Below are 26581 nucleotides of genomic sequence, written 5' to 3' on the forward strand. Positions count from 1 at the left end.
TCATCACTTGGAACAATGTTATCAATCAGTTATCACTTGGAACAATGTTATCACAGCATGTCAGTGTAGGCTAGTAGTTCCTGAAGGGAGGTTTGTCATCACTTGGAACAATGTTATCACAGCATGTCAGTGTAGGCTAGTAGTTCCTGAAGGAGGTTTGTCATCACTTGGTCATCACTTTGGAACAATGTTATCACAGCATGTCAGTGTTGGCTAGTAGTTCCTGAAGGGAGGTTTGTCATCACTTGGAACAATGTTATCACAGCATGTCAATGTAGGCTAGTAGTTCCTGAAGGGAGGTTTGTCATCACTTGGAACAATGTTATCACAGCATGTCAGTGTAGGCTAGTAGTTCCTGAAGGGAGGTTTGTCATCACTTGGAACAATGTTATCACAGCATGTCAGTGTAGGCTAGTAGTTCCTGAAGGGAGGTTTGTCATCACTTGGAACAATGTTATCACAGCATGTCAGTGTAGGCTAGTAGTTCCTGAAGGGAGGTTTGTCATCACTTGGAACAATGTTATCACAGCATCACTTGGAACAATGTTATCACAGCATGTCAGTGTTGGCTAGTAGTTCCTGAAGGGAGGTTTGTCATCACTTGGAACAATGTTATCACAGCATGTCAATGTAGGCTAGTAGTTCCTGAAGGGAGGTTTGTCATCACTTGGAACAATGTTATCACAGCATGTCAGTGTAGGCTAGTAGTTCCTGAAGGGAGGTTTGTCATCACTTGGAACAATGTTATCACAGCATGTCAGTGTAGGCTAGTAGTTCCTGAAGGGAGGTTTGTCATCACTTGGAACAATGTTATCACAGCATGTCAGTGTAGGCTAGTAGTTCCTGAAGGAGGTTTGTCATCACTTGGTTTGTCATCACTTTGGAACAATGTTATCACAGCATGTCAGTGTTGGCTAGTAGTTCCTGAAGGGAGGTTTGTCATCACTTGGAACAATGTTATCACAGCATGTCAGTGTAGGCTAGTAGTTCCTGAAGGGAGGTTTGTCATCACTTGGAACAATGTTATCACAGCATGTCAGTGTAGGCTAGTAGTTCCTGAAGGGAGGTTTGTCATCACTTGGAACAATGTTATCACAGCATGTCAGTGTAGGCTAGTAGTTCCTGAAGGAGGTTTGTCATCACTTGGAACAATGTTATCACAGCATGTCAGTGTAGGCTAGTAGTTCCTGAAGGGAGGTTTGTCATCACTTGGAACAATGTTATCACAGCATGTCAGTGTAGGCTAGTAGTTCCTGAAGGGAGGTTTGTCATCACTTGGAACAATGTTATCACAGCATGTCAGTGTTATCACAGCTAGTAGTTCCTGAAGGGAGGTTTGTCATCACTTGGAACAATGTTATCACAGCATCACTTGGAACAATGTTATCATAGCATGTCAGTGTTGGCTAGTAGTTCCTGAAGGGAGGTTTGTCATCACTTGGAACAATGTTATCACAGCATGTCAATGTAGGCTAGTAGTTCCTGAAGGGAGGTTTGTCATCACTTGGAACAATGTTATCACAGCATGTCAGTGTAGGCTAGTAGTTCCTGAAGGGAGGTTTGTCATCACTTGGAACAATGTTATCACAGCATGTCAGTGTAGGCTAGTAGTAGTTCCTGAAGGAGGTTTGTCATCACACTTGGAACAATGTTATCACAGCATGTCAATGTAGGCTAGTAGTTCCTGAAGGGAGGTTTGTCATCACTTGGAACAATGTTATCACAGCATGTCAGTGTAGGCTAGTAGTTCCTGAAGGGAGGTTTGTCATCACTTGGAACAATGTTATCACAGCATGTCAATGTAGGCTAGTAGTTCCTGAAGGGAGGTTTGTCATCACTTGGAACAATGTTATCACAGCATGTCAGTGTAGGCTAGTAGTTCCTGAAGGGAGGTTTGTCATCACTTGGAACAATGTTATCACAGCATGTCAATGTAGGCTAGTAGTTCCTGAAGGGAGGTTTGTCATCACTTGGAACAATGTTATCACAGCATGTCAGTGTTGGCTAGTAGTTCCTGAAGGGAGGTTTGTCATCACTTGGAACAATGTTATCACAGCATGTCAATGTAGGCTAGTAGTTCCTGAAGGGAGGTTTGTCATCACTTGGAACAATGTTATCACAGCATGTCAGTGTAGGCTAGTAGTTCCTGAAGGGAGGTTTGTCATCACTTGGAACAATGTTATCACAGCATGTCAGTGTTGGCTAGTAGTTCCTGAAGGGAGGTTTGTCATCACTTGGAACAATGTTATCACAGCATCACTTGGAACAATGTTATCATAGCATGTCAGTGTTGGCTAGTAGTTCCTGAAGGGAGGTTTGTCATCACTTGGAACAATGTTATCACAGCATGTCAATGTAGGCTAGTAGTTCCTGAAGGCAGGTTTGTCATCACTTGGAACAATGTTATCACAGCATGTCAGTGTAGGCTAGTAGTTCCTGAAGGGAGGTTTGTCATCACTTGGAACAATGTTATCACAGCATGTCAGTGTAGGCTAGTAGTTCCTGAAGGGAGGTTTGTCATCACTTGGAACAATGTTATCACAGCATGTCAGTGTAGGCTAGTAGTTCCTGAAGGGAGGTTTGTCATCACTTGGAACAATGTTATCACAGCATGTCAATGTAGGCTAGCAGTTCCTGAAGGGAGGTTTGTCATCACTTGGAACAATGTTATCACAGCATGTCAGTGTAGGCTAGTAGTTCCTGAAGGGAGGTTTGTCATCACTTGGAACAATGTTATCACAGCATGTCAGTGTTGGCTAGTAGTTCCTGAAGGGAGGTTTGTCATCACTTGGAACAATGTTATCACAGCATCACTTGGAACAATGTTATCATAGCATGTCAGTGTTGGCTAGTAGTTCCTGAAGGGAGGTTTGTCATCACTTGGAACAATGTTATCACAGCATGTCAGTGTTGGCTAGTAGTTCCTGAAGGGAGGTTTGTCATCACTTGGAACAATGTTATCACAGCAGGTCAGTGTAGGCTAGTAGTTCCTGAAGGGAGGTTTGTCATCACTTGGAACAATGTTATCACAGTATGTCAGTGTAGGCTAGTAGTTCCTGAAGGGAGGTTTGTCATCACTTGGAACAATGTTATCACTAGTGCTTGTATTGGCATATTACCTGCGATACGATACATCACGATGGTAAAATTTTAGTCACGACGATATATTGCCAAAGTATTGTGCACTGAAGCTGCGATACGATACGAATCCCGATACAAGGGTGGCGATACGATACGTATTTTGATACTAAAAATTTTAATTCTAACACCAACTATAAAACACCTTAAGATCAAAACAAAATCATTTAAAAAAGATTTCGTCAAATTCCACAAGCGTTTTTCAATGCTCATTTGGAAACGAGATAATTAAGTTTATACACGGACTTTGTGTATGTTAATAACATGCGAGCGCTATGTCTGACACAGTTCTTGACGCATGAATTTCCAAGAAAATGTTTACTTATGAAGGGAAAATATGCAAGCATATATTTTAATCATCAAACAAAAGTAAGTCCTTTTTTGACAGATATCGCGATTCGGCAATATTCAAAGTAAAACATCAATGTATCGTGGCCCATTTGAAGTATCGTATCGGGATATACGACAATGTAAAACTTTGTATCGATTCACTGTATGGATCGATGCATCGGTGCGTATCGATGAATTGTTACACCACTAGTTATCACAGCATGTCAGTGTAGGCTAGTAGTTCCTGAAGGGAGGTTTGTCATCACTTGGAACAATGTTATCACAGCATGTCAGTGTAGTGTGTGTGTGTGTGTGTGAGGGGGTTGGGGATGAGAGAGCCCCCAAACTCTGCAAGGTATAGACTTTCACCACCTGGTGGAAACATTGGTGACATAATCAAGGTGAATCTGGGATTCAAACACATGACCTGTCTGTGTTTTATATCAGTTCATGTTTAGGACACTGACTCATCAGCATACTGGATGTCCTGAAGACTAAATAATTTGGCAATAATATATACACAAATATTATAACTTTGGTCAAATAAGAAAGGTTATGTGTGAAGTACCCCAACTCACTTGAAGTCTGGCTGTGTCTTTGTGAGGACCAGTTCCAGGGCATTGAGGATGTATGGCACCAGGATCTGTACCCCTGCCAGGTCAACCCGCAGCAGGTCGCAGGAGTTGAACAGGATGTTGGACAACACTTGACCACTGATCACACCCTGGCAACATAGATTCTTTTTGTAATACCGATATCCCTGATATCCTGGATTTCAATCATCTAGCCATTCATCAGGTAACTGAAATACTGTATGGTTAAAAGTATCAAACTCAGCAGCATGGTGTCACACCATTAGTGATACAACTGTTGAAACAATCAAGATGATCATTGATATTTTCACTGTTATCAGGGAGAGCTTGTCAAGGGACATAACTGCTACTCCGCATAGGGAAAACACCAAAGGGAATTATCTCCCCTTAATTTTTTTCAATTTTTGTTCTAAGGATAGTCTGTAATGGTCCATGAAGAGAAGGAGTAAAAGGCTGGCACAACCTAGAGGGAAAGTTTATGCAAATAAGTGATATTTTCACAGCTATCACCCACATTGCCACATCATAACAGTCAACATCCTCCTGCAATTACAGTGTTTGCCATGATCATTACAATTTCATAACACTTTCTGCATGTCTGTCTATCTGTTCACTATCAGCATGATCACCATCATGATCATCGTCAGTTTCATTATGGGGGCGGTGGGGTAGCCTAGTGGTTAAAGCGTTGGCTCGTCACACCAAAGACCCGGGTTCGATTCCCCACATGGGCACAATGTGTTAAGCCCATTTCTGGTGTCCCCCGCCGTGATATTGCTGGAATATTGCTAAAAGCAGCGTAAAACCAAACTCAGTCAGTCAGTTTCATTATGACCATCATAATTACTATTCCTAATGATTGTCATGATCACTAAAGTCAGCGATGTCACTGCTATTGAAGCTAACAGAGTAAATCACTTGGTCTACACACCCACAACTTTAAGGGATGTTTATTATATTGCCACTTCACCAAACTGTGATTAAGAACACCTCCCAAGGTCTCCAATAACTAAAGGGAAGTAACTACTGACTGGTCAATCTGAAACTGTTCCAAGCATCAGTTGTTAATGTTCTTCAGTCACTCTACTTTGTTTTCAGTGACTACTGCAGAAGAACTTGTGTTGCAACTCCAATCATAATTCAGCCATGCATCCTATGGTGTGAACATTTCCTTTACCCAAGTAATCCCCACTGTCATCACTGTGATCATCAGTCATATCTCAATACAGTAAACACCATATATACTATAGTGGTCGGGAATCAGGAATACAGTAAACACCATATATACTATAGTGGTGGAAGCAGGAATACAGTAAACACCATATATACTATAGTGGTCGGAAGCAGGAATACAGTAAACACCATATACACTATAGTGGTCGAGAAGCAGGAATACAGTAAACACCATATACACTATGGTGGTCGGGAAGCAGGAATACAGTAAACACCATATATACTATAGTGGTCGGGAAACAGGAATACAGTAAACACCATATATACTATAGTGGTCGGGAATCAGGAATACAGTAAACACCATGTAATTTTTAGAGTAAAATTGATATTTTATACTTATCCTGACTCATGCTCTTTTGCTTGTCTTCTTCTTCTTGCGAACATAGTGGAACACTTGTATCTCCTTAATTGAAGCTCCCTTCAATGTAAAATCACTAATTGGCACTCACCAAGAGTTGCCTCCCTTGCCCCCTTGGCGGGAACAGTTGTCACCACCCTCTGGCCTCATGCTTCACTCTCTCCTGATTTTGCGAGCCCAACACTTGAATTTACAGGGAAATCCAAAGTGTTATGTGGGGAGGATGGGAGGGCTAACCTCATGAGTCAGGATAAGTATAAAATATCAATTTTACTCTAAAAATTACATATTTTTCCTTATCCTGACTCATGCTCTTTGTTTGTGTAGAATCCTACGGAAGCGGAGGTGGGCAAAACAGAATACTTTGGATTTATAGAATTAGTGATTTATATAGATATAACTGTAATAACCCCTTACGGGAACTTCATAAAGGCATAGACTTAGGATATTTCCTCTATTATAAGCCATAGGTTATATTTGCCATACTGGGGTATTTACAATAATAATATACTGTGAAATTATCAAATAACAATATCAAAGCGACTCTGATAGAGAAGCTATACAACTGAACATAATCATCAGTAAAAGCTTAAGGGTGAGTAGACCTAAGCTAAGTATATACATAGTGCTAGAACTCCGTGAGAGTTATAAGCTAGATAATGCATGTATCAATTATGCATATTAATCTCAGTAAGACTACGTGTTAACGTTTACGAGGGACTGTCAACTGCTGTGTGAGGGACCAAAGGGACCCGAAATGGTGAATACCTGAGACGCGTCCTCAGTGGTGATATCTCTCAGATAGTGATTAGCAAACACCATGTTAGATTTCCAAAAGCATCCTTCCATAATTGTATTCAATGAACAGTTACCGTGTAGGGCGCAGAGTGGAAGCCAATGCCCTGATCTCATGGGGATTTGATGCTGTTGGAGGGTCGAGTCCTGCTGCCTTGTAGTAGGCCAAGTATGACAGTTCTTATCCATATAGATATGGTGAGTACGAGAGATTTCTGTCTGAGTTGTTGCCGACAAGGGAATGAATAATCTTTTGAGAAATCTTAAGCCTTGTTTTGGAACGTCGTAAAATAGATTTTGAGAGCTCTGACTGGGCATAGAGATAAGTCCAGTGTATCTTGAGATCCGAGAATCGAGGATAGTGCAGGGATATGGAATAACCTGTCTGGTTGACCTGGTAGTTGATTTTTTGGCGATGAAATCCCATCTTAGTCCCAGGTGTGCTGTGTTTTGATTGTCATCAAACTGTATCCTCTCATAATCTAGTCGCGCGAATTTCCGACATCCTGGCTGCTGTGGCTAGAGATAACAGGAAAAGCGTTTTCTGTGAGAGAAATTCAAAGTTTGTCGATTCCAACCGTTCATAAGCCTCACTTGTGAGGTGTTGTAACACTATATTCAGATCCCAAGCTGGGGCGTGGAACTTCCGCTTTTGGTCCTCCAATCGGAAAGCACGTAGTAAGGCCAGTAACTCTGGTGTTTTAGTCAATTGACACCCGTTCTCATAGTAATCACAGAACTAAGCGCGGCAAGATATGTTGACAATGTCGAGCCTTTTAAATGTTTGTTTTGCCGTAAGTAACACAAATAATCTGCCACTTGTGGATGAGTAGCATCTCTCGCTGTAAATCCCTTATTTGCTGCGTAATTTTCAAAACTGTGCCACTTGTCGTCGTACAAGTTACGTGTAGAATTGCGTAAGGCAAGCGTGACCGCTTTTGCCGCCCTGGTAGAATATCCTCTCTTGTTTAAACACATTTTAATACAGTCCATACGTGAAGTTGGAATACTTCTGGGCTTCGTGCACCTGTCTGGTGTGTGGATGTATTAATAGATTTGGCGCTTGGGCAGCTCTAGTGTTGGTTGACCGATTTCTTGATTAGAATGGGAAACCACGTTCTGGCCGGCCAGTAGGGCGCGACCAAAGTGAGTTGGAGGCTCTGTGTTTGTCTGATTTTCTGTAACACTTGAGGTATTATTGTTGGCGGCGGAAACGCGTACGCATTGAGGCCTTCCCAAGATATGCTTAGAGCGTCCGTTGCCCATGCTTGTGGGTCTGGGACTGGTGACACGAATGTCGGTAGCTGATTGTTGAAGCGTGTGGCGAATAGATCTACTAGCGGCGCTCCTATTTTCTTGATTATCTGTGCAAATATTTGTGTATTGAGCATCCATTCTGTCGGTGACGTTTGATGTGGCCGAGAGAGTGCGTCTGCTAGTACATTCTTGGCTCCGGGAATGTGACATGCTCTGACATGTAGGTTTACATCGTGGATTAGATCGAACAGTTGAAAGCTTAAAGTCAATAGGTTCAGTGATCTCGTTGAGCCTTGTTTGTTCACATAGAACGCCACTGTCGAAGTTGTCGGTATGAATCATTAAGTCGCGATTCTGTAGAATGGTGCTCCAATGAAGTATGGCGTTGATTACAGCTTTCATCTCTAACATGTTTATATGGAGCTTGCTTTCTTGCTGATTCCATAACCCTGATGCCGTCCGGTTGGCGCAGATGAGCTCCCCAACCTTGGAGCCACGCGCCTACATATAGATGGGTTTTGAATTCGGCTCTGTTAAACAAATACCTTCGCAGACATTCGACCTCCTGGTCCACCATATAGTAGATGAGGTCTGAGGTGTTTCGGTAGACTGAATGGTTGTAGGTCGTCGAGATGTGCATTGATGAAGACCTGTAATGGGCGTAACTGTAATCTGCCTCTGACTGTCATGTCTTGGGCTGACGTGAGGAGACCCAACAAGCTCTGCCATTGTCGTAGTGGTAACGGAGAGAGTAGAGCTGGCAGAATGGTCTGTTGGATCTTGAGCCAACGGTCTTCTGGTACGACGATACGGTTGAGATTCGTGATAAATCGAATGCCTAGAAACTGCAGATCTTGCGATGGTACTAGGTCCGACTTGAGTAAGTTTACTAACCATCCTAGCTGTGTTAGTAGCTTTATGATGTAGTTTTAACTGTAGTTTGAGACGCTGTGGATCTTGATCTACTTGTATCCCGTCGTCGAGGTAGAACGCGACTCGCGTAGCCCTAGACGATGTAGATAGGTGACAATAGGTTTCGTTATCCTCGTGAATAGCCAGGGGCTGATGATATTCAATGGGAGTACTTTACATTGGTAATGTAGCCCGCCTACTGTAAATCTTAGATATTTCTGGATTAGGGATGTATCGGGATGTGTAGATATGCGCCTTGCAGATCTATACTGGCCATGTAATCCATGGGGCTTAATCAACCGTCAGAACTGAGGTAGGTGTATCATGCGCAAACTTTGGTGGTTTGGCGAGATAATTCCTGTTGAAAAGCTCATGTTGTAAATGACTCTGTATTTCTCCTTGGAGTTTTTCTTGGGTACTAGGAAAACTGGGGAGTAGAAGCCTGGTTCGATGTTTACTTGATCTAGTACTTCTATGGCCTGCTTGGTTATGAGTGATGTAACAGCCTCTCTTAACTTTGGTAGTTGTTGTGCCTGTAAGTCTAACTTGTGAGGGTTGACTGTCAGCAGAGGCGTGGCCTGTAGTGGGATCTGAAACCGTGTTGAAGAATGTTGGAGACATAAGGGTCTTGTAACATTCCCCAGTTCTCCCAGTGTAGTTGGAGGCGCCCACCCACTTGTGACGGTTGTACTGGAACGGCTGGGGTGGAAGACTCCAGTCGTTCTAACCTGTCTTTCAGCGCTTATAGTTGCGGAACCTCTGGGTGTCCTGCCTCTTCCAGACCCTCCTCTATAGTTGCCATATGGGCTTAATTTAAAAGAATCTTTTCCTGGCGCTGGCTATCTTCCTATCCCGTGCTTTCTGTAGTCCCGAACTTAGATCTCCCTGAGTATCTTTGTGAAGTCTGCCTGATGACGCTGGCTAGCGTGTCCATCGACTTGATCATAAGGACTTCTCTGGAGTCCTTAGTGACTTCCTTGGAGACTTTGTCTATTCCTCCGTCAAAGATGGATGGGGAAGACCACGGGCTGTATAGAGTGGAGCTGTAAAGTTCTCACCCCAGCTGCAGGAAGCGAGGAGGCCTTGACGACAAGCTAAGGTCAGCTGCTGAGACAGATGTGAGATGATCTGTAAGGAACTGCTGGTCCTTCTTTTGCATCAGTAGGGCCGAGTAGATCATCCTATCATCTTCAGAGGTCGTGATACGAAATCTGGTGATAAGTGTCTCATTGATCGCTCTAGATCTATTTAGGCCAAAAACATGCGTCTCGCCATGGTTTCTATCTGCACCAGCTTGCGATCGCCAATCTTGTAGTTCTTGTTCTTAACATCGCTGATCAGCTTGTAGTTGTCATCGATGTCTTGTGCCTTCAGGAGGGGTCCATGTTGTCGCGTGGAGAACTTCTTAGCGTGAAAGTTCGGCAGATGTGGTGTCTGCACTTTCGTGGCTTTATGGAAGGCTGTATCTAGATTCTGTGGCACCGCAGCAATCAGGTCGATCGGAGGTAGGGTGACGGCGTCTGCATCGTCTTCCTTCATCAGGTATGTCTGCGCTGAGTTGCCACTCTTGGACGGTGAAGATAAATCTAGGTTGTTTACCATCCAATATCTTATCTCAGCGTCTGAAAAGATGATGCCTCCATCATCTTCTGTACCAGCATCGGTGATGAGAGGTTGATGCTCTTCTGATGGTGAACTGTGGGCTGCTATCTCTATGTCGGGTGACGCTTGAGGAGACCTGACTGTAGACTTGTGTGCCGACTTGTGTGGTGACCTGCGAGGTGATGTACGTGGAGATCGGGCGTGGTGAACGGGCGTGGAGATCGCCTAGGTGATCTGGCGTCTATGGGATGACCTTCTCGGAGATCTGCGAGGAGAATGTTGATAGCTTCGCTAAGCTCTTGAGTAGTCCCTCGACGCCCTTCTGGACGATGACGATCTGTGTGACGGCCTTCGCAGCTTCCTCTGCGCCCGACCTGGGAGCGGCGCCTTGACCTCCGTGACGACTTCCGTGATGTCTGGTGGTCTGAGTCCGCGATCTGAGGATGAGGCCGAGGACGGTGACGACGATCTCTCCCGTCTTCGAAGGCCTTCGCGAAGACTGTACATCTGGGTCCTTCGCCGAGGTGGTCTGTGACTTCCTTCTCGAAGGCTGCTTCGTCGCCGTGGCTGCTACGCTGACTGGGGTGCCTCTGGGGTGTCGTCTGCGCTGCTCAGGCCCTGGGCTGGCTGCTTCTCCCGCCTGTAGTGGCCCTCCATCATGGTCATGATCTGCCGCATCAGCTCGTCTGGGATGGTCTGCGACGAAGTGGTCGGTGCCCTCTCTGCGATGACAGCTGCTGAGCCCTCAGGGAAGTCGTCTGACATCAGTGTAGAGACATCAGGCTGCATGGCGATCTCTGCTGATGTCACTGTAGCTGTCACCGGTCGCTTCTTGTGGCGACGCCAGGGATGATGATCGGCTGATCATCGAGAGGCCCAGTTCGGGCGGCTGGAACGATCTCGGCTGAGAAAGTTCTTGACGACTTCGTGGAGACTTCCCCTTTGAGGTCGACGCTGCCCTGGGGTCCGAAGTCTGCGCGTTGAGAAGACGCCGAGGCTCTCTTGGACTTTAGCTGGCGATGACGGACGCCTGGGGAGGCAGGACGCTTCTTAGAGGTGGCGGACTGCATCCCACGCCCATCTTCCGACGGAGTCTCTAGCGGAACACCAGACGGGAGGGGTCGATCGACAGCAGCTGACTGGATGGGGAATCCGATGTATCGCCATGTCTAACCCTTGTTTGCGTGACCTATCTGCAGTACGCCTCACGACGCAAAGATATTTATGAAAAGCAGAATTAGATAGATTAATGCAGTAACTGCAACGTGAATCAAACGCACAAGGCAGAAGCACAACTAGGGCATAATACATGCGGGTCAGCAACAGAAAACGTAAACTGCAAATAGTACAGATTTTCATCAACGTAATACTAGCTGAACAATCACTTAACTCACGTGAATAAACAGTAGAAATAACGATTAATTATCAATGCAAATTAATGAAGGATACTAGCTATACCTCTATAGTAACCTATAAGAGGTAATAAACTAAGAAAAACCAAAGGATATAGTGTGTAAGGAGACACAGGCGCTCTCACATCCTGCTCACTGGGCGAAGAAGGAGAGAGTGAAGCATGAGGCCAGAGGGTGGCGACACCTGTTCCCGCCAAGGGGGCAAGGGAGGCAACTCTTGGTGAGTGCCAATTAGTGATTTTACATTGAAGGGAGCTTCAATTAAGGAGATACAAGTGTTCCACTATGTTCGCAAGAAGAAGAAGACAAGCAAAAGAGCATGAGTCAGGATAAGGAAAAATATATACATTATAGTGGTCGGGAAGCAGGAATACAGTAAACACCATCTATACTATAGTGGTCGGGAATCAGGAATACAGTAAACACCATATACACTATAGTGGTCGGGGATCAGGAATACAGTAAACACCATATATACTATAGTGGTCGGGAATCAGGAATAATTCCCCCTCTCCATGTTTCATGATCCCAGTATGTAAGCCTCCATCTACAACTACAGCTTCTGTAGTGGACTTCCTACTACTAACCTCCTCGGTCTGCAGCCCATAGTACATGATGAGATAGAACCTGGAATAGTAGACTGGCAGAATATCCTCCCTTGTTTTGTGTGCACAGAATATCCTGCAGAGGGCGCCACAAGCCTCTGCCCGCCCTGCCTCATATGTGTTGTCACTGCTCAGTGATGTATCAGATGGGTCCGCAGATGTCGAACTGTGCTTCGACTCAATGAAAGAACTGGTTCGACGCTGATTTTTGTCTGAGTTGGGAAAAGAAGAGCTCAAGATATATCTTGGGATTCTTCAAATTATTGTACATGTCAAGCTACTATAAGGTTATCAAAAGGATGATACATTTCTATAAACAGTTATGACATACCATAAACATGAAATGTTAGATAGCTATATAAAACTCTGGAGTTGCTTCAGTTTTGCAGAAAACAATTTCACTGTTTCTATTTGCAACATGTCTTTCCATGGTTAACTTTTCTCAAAGTGACAGAGGAAGAGTTAGTGCCACAGTGGCACATCAATAGTTAGAATACCTGAAACATGAAACACTTTCTGGTAATAAACTGCAACAGGTTGAACTTACGTTTAGTAGCATGTGCTGCATGGAGCTTTACCCCTGCAAGTGAAGCATCAAATAACCAAGCTCCGAACAGGTGCAGCACACTGTTACATGAGGGACGTGTTGGAGCAAATGGGAAGCGACTTCCTAGGGAGAGTCTACCCACACTACTACTGATTGGAGGGGCAGTTGTCTTGGGTGTTGCATTCTGGGAGCCCTTGCTTGAACCTGGTAACAGAGATGAAGGGGAAGTGACTGAGTTTGCTTGTGGCATTATCCCAGCAAAGTAAACGTGGGAGGGGGGTTGGGCACACAGTAAATAGTTCTAAAACTTGTTGGCAATTATTACCCCTGGGCCATTCTACTGACCCTCAAACAAAGCTTTGAGCACTAAAGATCCACTGGTTATCTTCACAAACAGTGTCAACATATGTGTCATCAGATGTTGATTTAAAAAAAACCGTCTTTAGCAATATGTCTTTGTTGTGCAGTGAAACTTATCTCTCATTCACAACTGAATTTGGTATATCTGTAACCCACACCACTGGACTAACATCATGTGATGATGTAGAAGGTTTACCTTTGCTGGTGAGGGTGCTGGTGAGGACCGACATGGGTAGGTTGGGCTTGGTGGTCTTGCGCTGCCCTGGGGGTGTGGAGGGGGTGGCAGACAGAGCTGTGGAGATGATCAGTCCGGCTGCCATCAGATTCTCCTCCTTCACAGACTGAGGAACACCTTCACGTTCAAGGTCAAAACATGGTGAGTAGGGTCATACCAAAAGTTGTTTGAAGAAATGCATTTGATATTTAATTCATTTAATTCTGCCAATATTAGGCCTAAAAAAATAATCTTGGTTCTAAGTTCTTAGGCACCGCCTCCCTATGTTTCATTTGCATGTTCATTTAAATAATAAATGATTTTTTTGATAAATATGCCACAACTCAAACACACAACCTTGGCAGTGAATGCTGCAATACAATGAATAACAAGCTCCAATATAGTGTGCAGTTACTTCCCTTTGCATGTGCACTACGTGTGTCATGATAATGCTGGCTGTAGCTTGTTAAGCTGTGTGATCAATGGCAATATAAAATTTGCTATGAAACATTAATAGACATGATGATTTGCAAATCTGATGGTATTTGTGTAATGAATGCCAGACATTTTTCTTACACAGAAAGTAAGATTACATGTGTATATGCCTCGAAATATAGCGGTGCCTTGCCATCAGCTGTTCACACAGTTGAAGCTTGTATGTGTGTGTTATGTGTGCACAGTATTATGACTGTATTCTAGAATACCCTGTCAATTTATAATGTTTGATATTGAAAGCAATATATGTATTTTAGGATAAGATCGTGGGCACATTTTGTATATTCATTGTTTGAGATTGTGATTGTACTAGAAAGTAAAGAAAATTAATACAAATTTACTGGATACTAGTATTAGAATACATTGGCAGAGGTGAACATAAAAACATACATGCATCTGCTTTCAAAACACACAGCGGGTTATCTGACTGTGAGGCAGGAATATATTGTTGGTGCTCTTGATGGTATATACTGTACATACAGTATACACAGGATGAGAACAAGTTACGTTCTGGGAATTACAACTGTATGAAATCTTGGAGCTCCTGAGTTCTCTTAGTCCTACATGTCTGGTCCTGTCACTGGATCACCTGACAGTGGATCAACAGCTCTCTCTAGGATGACATCAGAAATAATGTCTGAAATTACTGGGGACTAGTAAACACAGAAGTCAAACAGCAGATACAAAGAACACAAACCAGCTCTTGATTAATGTGTTCATTTGAAACATCTCAGTTTGATATTGAACTGAACACATTTAGCTCACCTAAGAAAGCATTAACCATGACAGAGACACCTCGCATTGCCTTGAAGAAGATGATCGGGAGCTTTAACAGACATTCGTGATGACTAGGATCGATGACCGCCTCACTGGCCAGGGCATACTGCAGGAAGAGCTGTGTGTTGCTGATGGTGTTTGGGCGACACAGGTCCACAGGGTTCTGGATGATGTGGAGGAAGCGGAACCAGCTCTGGGTGATGCATTCATTGCTGGTGTCAGGTGGGATCACCTGGCTGTCCTCCTCACCTGAAACATCATCATCAGGTCAGGCCCTGTCAATCAGGAAACCCCCACAATCATCATCTGGTCACACCCTGTCAATCAGGAAACCCCCACAATCATCATCTGGTCACACCCTGTCAATCAGGAAACCCCCACAATCATCATCTGGTCACACCCTGTCAATCAGGAAACCCCCACAATCATCATCTGGTCACACCCTGTCAATCAGGAAACCCCCACAATCATCATCTGGTCACACCCTGTCAATCAGGAAACCCCCACAATCATCATCTGGTCACACCCTGTCAATCAGGAAACCCCCACAATCATCATCTGGTCACACCCTGTCAATCAGGAAACCCCTAATTAATGTCCTAATCATCATCAGCTCTGACCTGTCAACAGTTAATCCTGTTAATGTGGAAACCCTCTTTAATCATCAGATCCAACCCTGTTAATGTGAAACCCTAACTAATCACCAACAGTCAAGAAACTGTTAATCTGGAAACTCTCACTAATCACCAACAGTCAAGAAACTGTTAATCTGGAAACTCTCACTAATCACCAACAGTCAAGAAACAGTTAATCTGGAAATTCTCACTAATCACCAACAGTCAAGAAACAGTTAATCTGGAAACTCTCCCTAAGTTTTGGGCTGGCACAAAAACTCTTCCCCGCTGTGACATGATTCAAGGAAACTGTATTCTTATCACCTAACACTGTATACATACTTTAAAACAAATAACTTTGAAATGTTTTTGAGACAAATATCTTATTCTAATTAGAATATATGATTATGGTAGGCTTCAGTATACTTTGTGTTTTGGACCATATTAAGCAACAATTCTTATTCTTTCTTAGACAGATTATTGTTGTTGAATACAGAGAGCGTGGAATTATATATCCAAGAAAGCTTTTGGACTTTTTCAGAGTGGCAAGAGATAAGGCCCCACTTTTCAATGAAGACAATGTGACCTCACCAACAAGCAGCTCCGGGTATTCAGGGCCATACATCATCCGTATGATCCTGGAAGTGAGGGCATGGTTGATCTTGTGCCACTGTATCACCAGAGCTTCGTGGTGGCGCCAGAACTGACACATGTTGCGGAACGTCTTCCACAGCGACGGGGATGGGAAGCACTTTGAACACGCCAGCATCCAGATCCCGAACAGCACACTGAGAACTCGCTCACACAGGTGATCTCCGATATCATCTGCAGGCATACAATCTCTGCTATGTCACTGAGGAACCTAATAGACCAACCCTGTGCCAACAATACTGACACAATTCCATCATGTATATTCCCTCCCATTATGTAAAAGTTTACTTTAGCCCTTAAAGAGAAAATGTCAAATAACCACAGAATTGAATTAGTATTGAAGTTAGTGGAAATAATGGAAGTATTTCAAACAAAATGGAATAGCCATTGTCATATGAAGAAAACCATTTTAAGCTTCATAAAACTTCCAGATTAAAACACTGAACAAGGTTAATAATACAGAATTGTATTTTTGTTACTGTGTTGTGTGCGTGACATTCCGTGACTGAAGCTGAAGTATTGTGAGTCTGTGATGGTGGTGTGAGTGGGGATACATACATGATCTCAAAATCAACAACAGACTCCACTAACATAATGGGGTCATTTCTATGCCACTTTTACCATTACTCCAATCATATGACTGCCATGGACTTCAAGGATGAGCTTTATTGTCAAGGATGTTTATCGTATTCATGTCTGGATTAAACCCCAGGTCTTCAAGCAAGAGCTGTACCCACCACCATAGAACTTTGACAGTTGGATATGAGGTGTGGTAAATGGTTGATTTGAGTTAGAAAGTCCTCTGATTGTGCTTCCTTTTCTGTGAATTTCACTCTTTTGCCATATCTACACATAGATTATGGGTTATTTTGAAATTCATGATTGTTATTTGGAGACAAATGGACTATAACTGACTTGTAGACATGGTAGAAGTAAGCACAATCATCAGAATGATGATTTTACATCACAATTTCTAATTCAGCAGTACTTTCCTGCAGCATAGCTGTATGTTGGATTACAGTGAGATGCACATCTCAAAAGTTGTGACCTTGACCTATCACAAATCTACCGGTATTTTGACATTATGAAAACAGTACCGGTATATATTATAGACAGAATTCTAGATGAGGGTAGGCGACTGCAAGTGTGGTCCACAAACATGTCCTTAACATTTTGTATTGGTGTAGGTTGGCATGCAGACAAATTTTGCTGTTTGATGACTTATAATACCATTACATGGAGGTAGAGGTCAAGGTCACTGTACGTGAGTTACTGTCATTCAATGTGAGTGCTGTAAGCTTGGTCAAGTTTTTACTAGTGCAAGTTAGTCGCACTACTGAAATGACTTAGGGTGTGCATGAATTGGTCAAAGATACTGTGACAGATTCATTGAAATGTGATTCAATATCATAGTCTGCAAAATCGAGCTTACTTGCTTGTGAATTTCACCTTCCTACCACATCTACATCTGACTCAGTCTGAGAACTTTATGAGTCCCCCACATATACCATAGTAGCCAAGCCCTTTGTGCACCATAAGCTGATTCATTAAAAGTTATCATTACAGAATGAAAATATAAAACTTGGATGAGGAAGGCTGGCATCAACCATGTTGCTGTATTTGACCCTGTCCCCAGCACTGCTGCCCAGCTGACTGTATAACATGTAAATATATTCCTGTATTTTCCCTCCAAGGATCCAGTGTTCCCTATCAACAATACTCCACCCATAGCACTGCACAACCAAGCATTCATGATACTGGGTTTTTAATTTTATCATGTAAATTATATGCAAAGGCTGAAAAAGAATAAAAGTTAAATTGTTTGTCAAAAACACCAAAACACAAGAAGCTGAAGATGACCAGCAATGTTCTACTCCATGCCACTGTGTTCACAGTAATGCAACAAAATACAACACCAATGAATACTACAATGGCTATGCTAACAAATCATAAATTTACTTTAATAACAGCCAAATAATCACCATTCTAGCATGCAAGCAAAGATCTTGTGTCAAGTTTTTAACCAAAGCTTCTCACATGATCAAGCTAGATCACGGCTACATCACATCTAGGATCAGAGCAATACCTCAGTGGTTAACACAATGTATCAACCATGTCTCAATTTCTTCGCTTTGCAAAAACAAAATCCATAAAATGATAATTTCCATAGATCAAATGATGTTCGCTGGTTATGCTAATATACTGGACATTTCAAAATCACATACTGGTTTGGTTAAAACTGCTGGTTTATATTTAGGAGATAAACATCATGTGTTGGCCAATTTCCGGGTGTTATTGAGTATTTGAAGCATGGGAATTCATTTGGAACTGACGGCGTCAGCCGGAGGTTTCAAATGGAATATTCCCGTGCTTCAAATACTCAATAACACCCGGAAATTGGCCAACACATGATGTTTATCGACATTGTAAACACAAAAGTAAACCAAAAGGTCCACACATGTTTTTGTGTCTGCACTCATTTCAATAGAGTACGGTAACAGCAGTGAAATGTCATCAGCCGGTCGTTTCGGCTGTCTCCCATGGTAGCATCTAGAACTGCTCATTTGTGACGTCATTCGGACTTTACGTCACAATATGATTTGAATGACGTCATCTCAGCTGACGACGTAACAATACAATGGTGTGAGCGATGTTTGTATGTATTAATACGCAGCGAATTTCCGGGAATCGAATACCATTTGATCACGTTTTTCAACCAATCAGATTAAAGAACACAGTAACTTTTGGTTTACAATTACTTAATCATTTTTTTGTAAAAATACAGTAACTGAAAGCAATCTTAGGTCTAAACCTGTCATAACTTTTTAAGAAAAATCTGCACAGTTGTCGAGCCCAAATTGTGGAATAAGGCTCAGGGCCCCATTTCACAAAGCTACTTAAGATGGTCGGAGTGCTACGAACACAAAGGGAACCCTGAATACACAAGTCTTTTAACATCAGTATTGTAAACTACTGGACATGAAAAACCTGTTTACCCAAACAAACTTGAAGATGGTACATATACATGTATATCTAAATGCCCTTCAAAGATTTTATAGATCTTTAGGTTTGATGTGATCATAAAATTGAAATAAATATAACATACATGAATACTGACAATAGCTTTTCACAAAACACTACATGAATACCTTAGCACCACTGTGAAACATAAAGGACAACTTGCACAAAACCATCATAAATGCCAACTTTGATATTGAATAACACTGGCCCACAAATGTATCGTAACTCCCCATATTAAAGTTTGGAAATGTTGTTGCCCCAAGCACTACAACAATCATCACTCCAGTACTTTAACAACTGAGATGTTGTAGTGCTCTAACTGTTGTAACTCTTAATGTCCACCACAGACGTACACAAGTACCACACCTAATGGAAGCCCCTTATTGTTACAACACCCCATAAGTCACAACTATCATTTCTGTAGCTCCCATACTCTGAAGCTCGCAATAATCAAACCTATACAAGAGTGGTAACTTCCTTCCTGTACAATAGTCGCAGCTACGATGGCTTTGTGAACGAGAGCCCTGCAAGGTTACGAGACATGCTTCATTCCACAAACATACAACTACCGTATTCTCCATATTAAGCACCCCACAAAATAAACACTTCTGGAAGTACTCATCATTAGCGCCCCTTGACAATAACTGAAAATCTATATTTTCTTGTACATATTACATAGAGGATTTTTTCTCAAAAACAGGAACATAATCATAAAAGTATTAAAAAAAAGTTTCAGTTTCACTGATGCTTGAACTAAGTTTGTCCCAACCATTCCTTCTCCGAAAATTTGTTATTAATGTGTCCACTTCTGTAAATCTTCTAAGCACCCAGGGAGCTTATTAAAGTGAATACGGTACTTCTACTTTGCCTGGCCCAAATGCTGGAAGAAATTTTCTTCATGACATAAATGATAGTCTCTAGCAAGTAAAACAATAGATTATGATTGATACTTTACATTTGCTCATCAGCACAGTGTACACTAAACATCATCTGTTTTCCCAGACTTGTTGAAGCGTGTGCCACGCTATATTCATATCAAAAGCTTTGCAAAGTGTACCAACAACTAAAAAAGTGTTGAATCATAATGTCAGGACTGTTTCCGAATGCCATCTTGTCCCCTACTTTATGTGAGTATCTGTAATGCAGAGTGCCAGAGTGTGTGTTCTGAAGCCATTTATAGCTCCTGACATATGACAGTGGGTGAAACCAAAAATGGGCTGCACATATTTTACCCATGTTGTAAGCCAGGTCTTCAGAGTGATAGAGAAACACATAAAAAATAACAGTTAACTACCCTTTCTGACTTCCTTTCACACATTTAAAAACATGGAGACTGACAAATGCAAATGACAAGTTACACAACTGAACCAAAAAGACGGAAGGTACAAACAAACTGTTTTGCATTGAGCATGATAAGGCAAAGCTTATGCAACAGAGGCCCCTCGATGCCATCATATTTGAAGACCTGGCTGGCTTTGTTTCTGTTTTTGATTCTTGGCATTAACTGAGAAAGTAGGAATGGAACAAAACCAGCTTTGTTTCTGTCTTTGATCCATGGCATTAACTGAGAAAGTAGAAATGGAACAAAACCAGCTTTGTTTCTGTTTTTGATCCTTGGCATTAACTTAGAAAGTAGGAATGGAACAAAACCAGACTTGTTTCTGTCTTTGATCCTTGGCATTAACTTAGAAAGTAGGAATGGAACAAAACCAGGCTAGCTATTCTCGAAACGTTCGTAGCCCTACGATGTTCTTAGGCCCATTCTTAACACATTGGCTACGATCAAAGTTAAGAATTCTTAGGACTACGAACGTTTCGAGAATAAAGGCCGAGCTTTGTTTCTGTCTTTGATCCTTGGCATTAACTGAGTAACTAGGAATGGAACAAAACCAGCTTTGTTTCTGTCTTTGATCCTTGGCATTTACTGAGAAAGTAGGAATGGAACAAAACCAGCTTTGTTTCTGTCCTTGATCCTTGGCATTAACTGAGAAAGTAGGAATGGAACAAAACCAGCTTGGTTTCTGTCTTTGATTCTTGGCATTAACTTAGAAAGTAGGAGTGGAACAAAACCAGCTTTGTTTCTGTCTTTGATCCTTGCCATTAACTGAGAAAGTAGGAATGGAACAAAACCAGCTTTGTTTCTGTCTTTGATCCTTGGCATTAACTTAGAAAGTAGGAATGGAACAAAACCAGCTTGGTTTCTGTCTTTGATCGTTGGCATTAACTGAGAAAGTAGGAATGGAACAAAACCAGCTTGGTTTCTGTCTTTGATTCTTGGCATTAACTGAGAAAGTAGGAATGGAACAAAACCAGCTTGGTTTCTGTCTTTGATCTGAGTAAGTAGGAATAGCTTGGCTGTCTTTGAACATTAACTAAGTAGGAATGGAACAAAACCAGCTTGGTTTCTGTCTTTGATCCATGGCATTAACTGAGTAAGTAGGAATGGAACAAAACCAGCTTTGTTTCTGTCTTTGATCCTTGGCATTAACTGAGAAAGTAGGAATGGAACAAAACCAGCTTGGTTTCTGTCTTTGATCCATGGCATTAACTGAGTAAGTAGGAATGGAACAAAACCAGCTTGGTTTCTGTCTTTGATCCATGGCATTAACTGAGTAAGTAGGAATGGAACAAAACCAGCTTGGTTTCTGTCTTTGATCCTTGGCATTAACTGAGAAATTAGGAATGGAACAAAACAGCTTGGTTTCTGTCCTTGATCCATGGCATTAACTGAGTAAGTAGGAATGGAACAAAACCAGACTTGTTTCTGTCTTTGATCCTTGGCATTGACTGAGTAAGTAGGAATGGAACAAAACCAGCTTTGTTTCTGTCTTTGATCCTTGGCATTAATTGAGAAAGTAGGAATGGAACAAAACCAGCTTGGTTTCTGTCCTTGATCCATGGCATTAACTGAGTAAGTAGGAATGGAACAAAACCAGCTTGGTTTCTGTCTTTGATTCTTGGCATTAACTGAGAAAGTAGGAATGGAACAAAACCAGCTTGGTTTCTGTCCTTGATCCATGGCATTAACTGAGAAAGTAGGAATGGAACAAAACCAGCTTGGTTTCTGTCCTTGATCCATGGCATTAACTGAGTAAGTAGGAATGGAACAAAACCAGCTTTGTTTCTGTCTTTGATTCTTGGCATTAACTGAGAAAGTAGGAATGGAACAAAACCAGCTTGGTTTCTGTCCTTGATCCATGGCATTAACTGAGTAAGTAGGAATGGAACAAAACCACCTTTGTTTCTGTCTTTGGTCCTTGGCATTAACTGAGAAATTAGGAATGGAACAAAACAGCTTTGTTTCTGTCCTTGATCCATGGCATTAACTGAGTAAGTAGGAATGGAACAAAACCAGCTTTGCTTCTGTCTTTGATCCTTGGCATTGACTGAGTAAGTAGGAATGGAACAAAACCACCTTTGTTTCTGTCTTTGATCGTTGGCATTAACTGAGAAAGTAGGAATGGAACAAAACCAGCTTGGTTTCTGTCTTTGATCCTTGGCATTAACTGAGTAAGTAGGAATGGAACAAAACCAGCTTGGTTTCTGTCCTTGATCCATGGCATTAACTGAGTAAGTAGGAATGGAACAAAACCAGCTTGGTTTCTGTCTTTGATCCTTGGCATTAACTGAGAAAGTAGGAATGGAACAAAACCAGCTTGGTTTCTGTCTTTGATCCATGGCATTCACTGAGAAAGTAGGAATGGAACAAAACCAGCTTTGTTTCTGTCTTTGATTCTTGGCATTAACTTAGAAAGTAGGAATGGAACAAAACCAGCTTGGTTTCTGTCTTTGATCCTTGGCATTAACTTAGAAAGTAGGAATGGAACAAAACCAGACTTGTTTCTGTCTTTGATCCTTGGCATTAACTGAGAAAGTAGGAATGGAACAAAACCAGCTTGGTTTCTGTCCTTGATCCATGGCATTAACTGAGAAAGTAGGAATGGAACAAAACCAGCTTGGTTTCTGTCCTTGATCCATGGCATTAACTGAGTAAGTAGGAATGGAACAAAACCAGCTTTGTTTCTGTCCTTGATCCATGGCATTAACTTAGAAACTAGGAATGGAACAAAACCAGCTTTGTTTCTGTCTTTGATCCTTGGCATTAACTTAGAAAGTAGGAATGGAACAAAACCAGCTTTGTTTCTGTCTTTGATTCTTGGCATTAACTTAGAAAGTAGGAATGGAACAAAACCAGCTTTGTTTCTGTCCTTGATTCTTGGCATTAACTGAGAAAGTAGGAATGGAACAAAAACAGATCTGGACCAAGCAGACCACTGGTTGAACACAAGGATTCAAAGCATGAGTGCATGGTTACATACAATCTGTACAGTTCCCATCAGCCAGTTATTGCAGCAAGCAATGCTGTGGATATCTGTTGCATTCCCCACATCAGAAACACCAGCCAACCTACCATCACCTGCCTGGGCATGCATGCATGTCCACATCAGGTGTATCTAGTACAGCAGAATAGCAGAATAGCAATAGCAGAATACAAACACAGGAAGTCTAGTTGCTTCTTGTCTAAGAAAATGCATTTGTGTGTGAGCTTGATTGAACAGTATTGTCTGTATCATGTGTCAAGTTGATGTTGGGAGATGGTCTGGGGTGAGGCACATCTTAGAGGTTTGCTACTTCTGTGAAACCCAGTGACGGGGTTTTGTGACCAAAGATCATAATTATGTTCACCATTTGAAAAAAAAAGACTATAAACTAACATGATTATGTACAGTTAGTACTGGACATAAAAAAAGACAAAACAAAATAGAAGAAAAAATTTAAGATTTCTGCTGTTATCTAGAGCAGAGCAAAAAACAGCAGAAAATATTTAAGCAGTAACTAAACATTTTCAGAAATTAATTTCACACTGTACTAAAGCCTACAACAACCATCACAGGATGCAAAACATTTCAGTCTGAAGCAGTCATTGGAAAATACAAGCATTTGAAATGGGGCAAAGTAGAAGCTTTGAAAGAAAAATGACAGTGAGTACATAGTGCACTGAAAGCTCGTAGCACAACATAGCTTGAAGATAAGGTGAAGATCAAAATGATAAGGCGAAGATCTGTACCAACCGATCTGCACTTACATGAACTAAGTCCTGTGTCGTCTGCTCGAAGGAAACAAAATGCCATGCAGTTACCAAGATTAGTAAAACGCAACAGTAACAGTGGAAAAGAATGAGTTGTGGTTTTCTTAAACCTTGATCTTGAAAATTGAGCCATGCTTGGCAGAAAAAAAGTTTGAGTGAGAGTGAGTTTCAATTTGAAGATTGCGGGTAAGCCTAAAACACACATATACTTCACAAAACATGGAATGCTTGTTTAACATTAGCATCTGTAGCTGGGATGAACCGAGGAACTGATTTGAAATGATGAAAATACATACACATGTTACACAGCCATAATGTTTGTTGGAGGTTAGGAATAATATAGGATGACACATCACATTGAAGTTGTACTCACTCTTACAATATCTGTCATCTTTAAATAAGGAGGGTTGAAATGTTGGAATGAAAACCATGATTGACAATCACAAACCAAACCGTTTCAATGAGCATATTCAAGTAGGCCAGACCATCATTCTGCCCTTGTTTCAATGATTCAAAACACACCTATTCTGAACAAACCTTTTGTTTGTAATTTTGTTTTGGGGTGATAAATTTTAGGTATGTCATCAAAAAGAAAATTAAACTCAATTTAAAAAAGCTTCGTATGATGAGGAAACTGTGTGAAACAAGAAACCTTCTGGCCTGGTCTTACTGTGAACATAACCTTACATTTGATATCTCTATGTTTCATCACACAGTATAACAGCAACATGCAGAGTAGTAGTATTTCAGGTCTGTATATATCATACAGTTTCAACACCGCAGGCATTCACATGCAATGTTTAGTTGTATGGTTAAAGAAGAGGAAAAACTTGGCACTCAACACAATCAAATTGTTAATGTAAATGAAAACAAAATGCCAGATTTCTAATAAGGATAATAAATGTATAGGATGTAGTTACTCAAGTCACATACAACAAAGAACTCTTATATCCTATATTACAGAGAGTATACCACTCCATCGTTTGGACTACACATCATCTTCTGTTACTACAGTTCTATAGAATTGCTGTTTTATAGGAAGAGGTTCCATCAAATTTAAGTCATTTTTTTTTATTTTAATATTTTCTGTACATATTGTTATTAAGTATGTAGGTTTCATTTTCATGTTAAAACAGTACATAAATATGTTTATATTGATCGGCAGATTCCATGTGTAATAACGCCAATTTCAGAAGCATATTCATTGCATCCTGATTCAGAATCACATACCATAAGATCATGGTCAGTACTTCATGTGTTGGTGAACACAATGTTTCTTCATCATCTGTGAACCCCTACAGACACTACTTGGTGTTGATGCTGTTATATACCAAGGAGTCCAGGAAGCGAGTGGGAAACTATTTCCCTGCAACTTGTTCCCCGGCACCTACCCACTGCTTCCATGTCAGGCAATGACGGGGTTCACATATACTACATGTATAGGCTGGGGATCACTGAGCTTCAATAAATACAGCCTCACTTCATCAACTAACACCAGCCGTGTGAGTATTATACTCATAGCAGCCATACTTTTAACCCATTCAACACCGCAGAGGCCTAATAATCGCCACAACGCTATGAGTCCCCAGACACCGGAGGCCGCATTAATCGCCAGGCAGTAGTCACGCCAAAATGAGACATAATTTTAGGAACCTACCTGACTTTTGATTCATATATCAAATCTATCACATTTCACAATGTCTGAAAACACTTATTAAATTTCAATTTATCATATATTATCAGCAGAATTAAAATTATAAACTATTTTTCGCAATATTATTGAAAACAACGATTCTCGACACATGCTTCGCAGCTGGTCCACAATAACATTGTCAAAGAGCAAAGTAACGATGTTTCGAGGAAATTATTAAATAAATTGAATAAACTAATGAATAAAATCAACAACAGCATTCATAAAAGTTGTCAAACGCATATATAAAATTACTATTTCCATCTTTTGTGCGATCATGTAATGCAAGTCAAGTCACTGACAAGTGACATCTCGCGCTCTACCAATCTTCACGCCGACACGATGTTTAATGCTAAAATACATACATGAAGCATTTTGTCACAGGTCATAACTCCAGCACGATACGTCCAATAAGTTCCATAATTTACGATTGGTAGCGCATTTCTTGCTTAATATGTTCAGAATAGCATTATTTTACCCAAAACTTTTGTCCAAATCTAAAAGATTTCGCCATTTAGGACGGTATCCATTGCCGTAATATGATTGGTTGCCTTAGGTCACGCGGTCTGATTTTGACCAATCACAACCCCTTATAGCAGACTGTGGCTTAAAAAGCCGCCATTAGAAACCAATCTTTATCCAATAAAATCGCTTCTTACAACTGTGAAAATACTCTTGGCAAGGGTACAGTGATATTGTTGATGTTCAGAGTTTTCGAACGATGCCCGACATCAAACGATTTGCCGCCAAGATGTTATTCATATGTAAGCTTCAAAACGGAGGTATTTTCAGTTGTTATGTCATTTTACCGAGCGGAAAGCCGCAGATATCGGAAATAGGCTAACCATACATATTGTTTAAGAAATCTTTTATAATAATTTTCTGATT

The 26581-nt window shown here is 41.4% G+C and overlaps 1 protein-coding gene and 1 long non-coding RNA gene across 2 annotated transcripts in view; one reads left to right on the forward strand and one right to left on the reverse strand.

Annotated features, from left to right (window-relative positions):
- LOC124260851 (ral GTPase-activating protein subunit beta-like) overlaps positions 1-26581 on the reverse strand; it is a 97432-nt gene that overhangs the window by 40169 nt on the left and 30682 nt on the right. Inside the window, 7 exon segments of the mRNA XM_046695167.1 lie at positions 4047-4192; positions 12218-12447; positions 12783-12986; positions 13339-13494; positions 14617-14877; positions 15834-16067; positions 24001-24021. Of these exon segments, the coding sequence (XP_046551123.1) occupies positions 4047-4192; positions 12218-12447; positions 12783-12986; positions 13339-13494; positions 14617-14877; positions 15834-16067; positions 24001-24021 (1252 nt within the window).
- On the forward strand, positions 3212-25874 carry LOC124260853. The gene is made up of 3 exons (XR_006894193.1): positions 3212-3335; positions 24808-24814; positions 25864-25874. It is a non-coding gene; the product is annotated as an uncharacterized LOC124260853 (long non-coding RNA).

Source organism: Haliotis rubra, unplaced genomic scaffold (genome assembly GCF_003918875.1).
Source record: "Haliotis rubra isolate DU_JTF1 unplaced genomic scaffold, ASM391887v1 Scf78, whole genome shotgun sequence".
In the NCBI taxonomy this organism is placed as follows: domain Eukaryota; kingdom Metazoa; phylum Mollusca; class Gastropoda; order Lepetellida; family Haliotidae; genus Haliotis; species Haliotis rubra.